A 4,597-nucleotide genomic window follows, 5' to 3' on the forward strand; every position below is an offset into this window, starting at 1 on the left:
TTGTTATCGTATATTTCCCTTGCCATTAAGCTATATTTTTTTATTATATATACTAATTATTAAATATATAGTAAAAATATATAATAATTTTTTAGATATTTTTTTAATTTTATACTTATATTTAAATTAATTATATTTTTTATTATTCGTAATTATTAATATAAATGTTATTAAACATATATAAATAAAAAATATCAAATATTTTTATTAATTATAATATAATTAATTATTTATGATTATATAATATTTATTAATATTATTTTCAATAAATACATATAGTATATAAGAATATAATAAATATAAATTAATTAGTTAGTTATTAAAAAAATAGTTACTTTAATATAAAAATAAAATTAAAAATTTTTTATTATAAAAAATACTGAAACTTTATATACTTATTTAATAATAATCGGATTATAATTTATTGATTATAATTTGTTGCAACTTGATTGTTTTTAAAATATTAGTGGAGATATGTATTTTAAATTTAATTTTAGATTTTAAATTATTTTATATTTTTTATTTATATAGAACCGATTTTATCGATTCAACCAATGATTTATCGGTTAAATTAATAAACTAGTAACTCAATAGCTTGGTCGATTTGATCATCGATTCAGTTTTGACAACCATGCATATAGGTCTTTATAAGCGATAATTTGAGTTAAGTATTAAAAAAACTCGTGTTTTCCGTGGTTTACAAATATCAAATACTTATTTGTAATTAAATTTAATAAAAAAATTATTTAACTTCAAAATAGAAGTTAAAATTTATTTCTTATTTTCTCTAAAAATTAATAACCTGGTCCACCGAAAAGAACAAGAAATTTGATAAAAAAAAAATATATATATATATATATATATAAAGTTCTCCAACATTTCATTCTGTAGTTGCTTAAGCTTTAAATTGGACAATTGATGGTGGGTCTCACTAAACAGTTTTGTGCCACTATCTGGAATGAACAGAGACGACAAATAGCCACGCGTTGACTCCAACAGTGAGTTAGCGCACTTCCTTAGATGTAGAAGTATTTATCCTTCAATACCTTCTTGAGTATACATAGAGTTATATATAACTTATAATGTTAATAATTATAATTAATTAGAGAATTGGATGAAGGTAATTAATTAAACTAAAAATAACTAACTACTGCAAAACCTTCAATAATTCAATTCTCAGCCTTCTCTAGATAAACAAATAATCTACATACATAGAAACATATTTGTTTGTAGCGGTAATTGACATGAAAGTAGTAGTGTCTAGGAATTAGAGGATGATGAGTTTACAGCAGGAGCATGGAGGGACCAATTAATATCATTAGAATGGAAGATGGAGAATGGAGAAGTAGTGTAGTAGGAGTTAGAAGAAGGGCTTTGGTGATTGTGAACACCGTCATAACTTGTTAACACATAGCTCCTGTCTTCTGCATCCCTTTCCACTCTTTTCTTCACACCGCATCCTACACTCGAGCACTTGTAATAGTTCCTGCAAACATTTTTTTGTTGACTCATAACTAAACTTTAAGATACTACTATGTACTTACCCACACAGTAGGAGTTCATACAAGCCAAACATTTTTTTTTGTTAACTCAACTTTGGACGAGCAATTAATCAACGGTTGAAAATGATGAGTCGGGTCAAGTTGAATTTTGATCTAGACAAATTTGTCTCCTATATTGAATATATGACTCAATAAGTCTAAGCCTTTATTTTTTATAGGCTAATTTTTAAACTCGAACTTAATCTATATAAAAGTTCGACAATAAACCTACAGACTTATTTAAAAGCCTGTTTTATAGATTATAACTCTAAATAATAAAAAAATTTAAATTGACATTATATATATTTTAAAATTTATAATTTATAATTTATAAATAATAATTTATTTATATATCAATTATTAGTAAAATATCATAACCGTAACTATAATTACACTATAGTCTATAAACAATTTTTTTTTCAACAACAAAAAAAGAAGCTACGATCTTAATTTTAGTCTTGACTGCTCATTTGTTTTTTGTTTTTAATTTGGGTTTATTGTAAATAAGCAATTATAATTTGGCTTTATTTTGGATGTAATTTTAAATGAGTAGTTGAATTTCTAAACTAATAATAATTTAATTTATAAAAATAGTATTTTGATGAGTCTATGATTTAATTTTTTTAATTAATAGACTTTACAAAATGTCTAAGCCTAACATGTTTAACAAAATAAAAACTCCAAAAGCCAATAATTTTTAATAATTTTAGTCATCATTCAATAAATAAATTTTATTGATTCATAAATTTTTAAAAAATATGAATATAAATTATATTAATTTATATATATAAATTTTAATAAATATAAATTATATATTTTTTGTGTATAAATATCTACAAATTTAAGTACAAATTATTATTGACTAAATTCTGATCCAACATAATAATTTATTAATCACATACATAGCATTGCTGCTAACAAAATAAGCCGATCGAATTAAACTAAACCTAAATCGAGTTCAAGCATCTCCCTATGAATAATCCAGCTTAATTCCACCCCTAATCTTGAATGAGTAAAATTTACATGCACCTTCTATGAGTTCGGATGTATATTTTTCACAACATACGCTTCAAACTCAAAACATGTACACATCTCTTAATATGAACATATAATAACTACCGTATTAGTTATATATTAAAATCAATCACACAAATTAATTATTAATATAAAATATATGTTAGAACATAAAATATATATTAAAAATAAATTAAATAATATATATATATATATAATTAATTTTAATAATTAATTTTAATATATAAAACTAACCACTAAATACATATATTTATACACAAATACATGTATAATATACTACTCAACATAGCTGCATAGGCACCATTTTTGTTTCTTCCTTAGCTATAGGTATACGAAAAGGCCAAGTTGATAAAATTAAAAGCGCTGATGATTTACCGGCGGTAGTAACCAGTCAAAGAATTGCTCTGAAGAACTTCGCATACAGCCCATGCCATTTAATCATATATAATCAAGCAGCCAAAAATGGATACATCTAAACTCCATGGTCCCTTAGCACTACAATAATCACATATATAGCTTTAGAAGTCCCTATCTCCCTCTCTTATTAATTATTAGTGTTTTATATATATTTTTATATATCAGCCGCCACAGAAAACCTTAATCATTAAGACCCACCATATGAGCAAATTGCTAGCTAGCAACAAGCAAGCAATCTTGCACGCATTAATTAGTCTGCTTAATTTACATGCTTGTAAAGTCATGCATCAATAACTTTTTTTGATCTTAGCTAAGATAAAGCTAAGGCAGAAACGTAATTTTTCAAGTTAATAACTATATTTATTCCAATATTTTTGTTAGTTTTAATTAGTTATTACCTAGGATTGGGACTGTTCTTTACTGACTTCTTTCCATACTTCCTCCATTTAAATCCATCATCCATGACCTCTAGCTCCGATCTAGTTCTGAACACCACCCTTTGCCTCGCTTCTACCTGCTTGTTTCGCTTACTCACATTATTTTTGCATTTTCTGTCAACAAAATCCAAAAGCTACTCACTATCAATAATTTAATTTAATAATAGCCGATCAAAGATTATTATACATGTAGCATATATATACATAAAATAACATATAATAATATCTACATAGTAGTACCAACTAATAATATATACGCATGGTACAGTATACCTATTTTAATTTATTGTTTAAGGAACAAAAAAATAGAATCATGTGTATGTAGAGAAAGATTATTTAAGCATCACTTGCATGTTGTTATTGTGGCTGGAGGTTGTTGCACCACCAAATTCGTGATTGACATTGCTTGATGCTGCTGCCAACGAAGATGATTCAGTACTCTGTGACCAAGACTCTTGATCTTGATGTTGATGATGATTATCAATCATAATAACATCATCATCAAGCAATAGATAATCAGATAACATGAAATCTGAGGTGGGAGTAGCCATAGTCACGAAAGAATGAGCGCAATTAGGGTTAGAATAATTAGGGTTTCCAAAATAGTAGTCCTCCATTTCAAGTAAACGCAGGTATATGACAAGTCAAGGTACAAGATTCTGCAAATTGAAAGAGAATATTTGGCCCCTTTTTGCCGGTTAAGCGTGCTGCCATACATATATATATTATTTGAATAAAATATTATATTTTTTAGTTTTTTAATTATTCAATTATCATGCTTTGATTGGGATGAGATGACCCTTCCAAACACCTTCGTGAGGGTTGCACTGAAGGTTCCCCATGTATGTCACGTGTCAACATCAAACGTGAAGCTGATGTCATGTGATGACGTAGGATTTTCGAAGCACTACGTACTCTGGTTTGGATTTTGAAGTGTGGACAAATACCCACATTATCCGTTTCCTATAAGCGAATAGGTTATGGCTATATTAATTAATAATTGAATAGTTAAAGTTGAGGGATTAACTCATTTCTTCATTTAAATAAGTGTAAATATTTAAATTTTATATTGTGTATACAATAATTTACCGATGAATTTAAATTCGTTGCAAACTAGTTTTTGAACTACTAAATTAAAAGATACCATAAGAAAGAAAAAATTTAATT

The 4,597-nt window shown here is 26.2% G+C and overlaps 1 protein-coding gene across 1 annotated transcript; it reads right to left on the reverse strand.

The window, feature by feature from the left end:
- Window positions 1-876: 876 nt before the first annotated feature.
- LOC107621044 (putative WRKY transcription factor 51) lies at window positions 877-4,107 on the reverse strand. The gene is made up of 3 exons (XM_016323091.3): window positions 3,782-4,107; window positions 3,392-3,544; window positions 877-1,486 (listed from the first exon to the last, which is right to left on the reverse strand). The coding sequence occupies exons 1-3, from the start codon at window positions 4,045-4,047 to the stop codon at window positions 1,261-1,263; spliced, it is 645 nt and encodes a 214-aa protein (XP_016178577.2). The 5' UTR covers window positions 4,048-4,107; the 3' UTR covers window positions 877-1,260.
- Window positions 4,108-4,597: the final 490 nt, after the last annotated feature.

This window comes from Arachis ipaensis, chromosome B10 (genome assembly GCF_059453495.1).
Source record: "Arachis ipaensis isolate K30076 ecotype BB chromosome B10, ASM5945349v1, whole genome shotgun sequence".
NCBI lineage: Eukaryota > Viridiplantae > Streptophyta > Magnoliopsida > Fabales > Fabaceae > Arachis > Arachis ipaensis.

Bases quoted from the DNA above. Each gene is read 5' to 3' on its own strand.
- LOC107621044 (XM_016323091.3), bottom strand. From the start codon at position 4,047: ATGGAGGACTACTATTTTGGAAACCCTAATTATTCTAACCCTAATTGC. The intron at 3,545-3,781 runs GCAAGTGATGCT...TTTTGTTGACAG, and splicing joins TCCAGCCACAATAACAACAT to AAAATGCAAAAATAATGTGA. The intron at 1,487-3,391 runs GTAATAACTAAT...AAATGTTTGCAG, and splicing joins AAGAACAGTCCCAATCCTAG to GAACTATTACAAGTGCTCGA.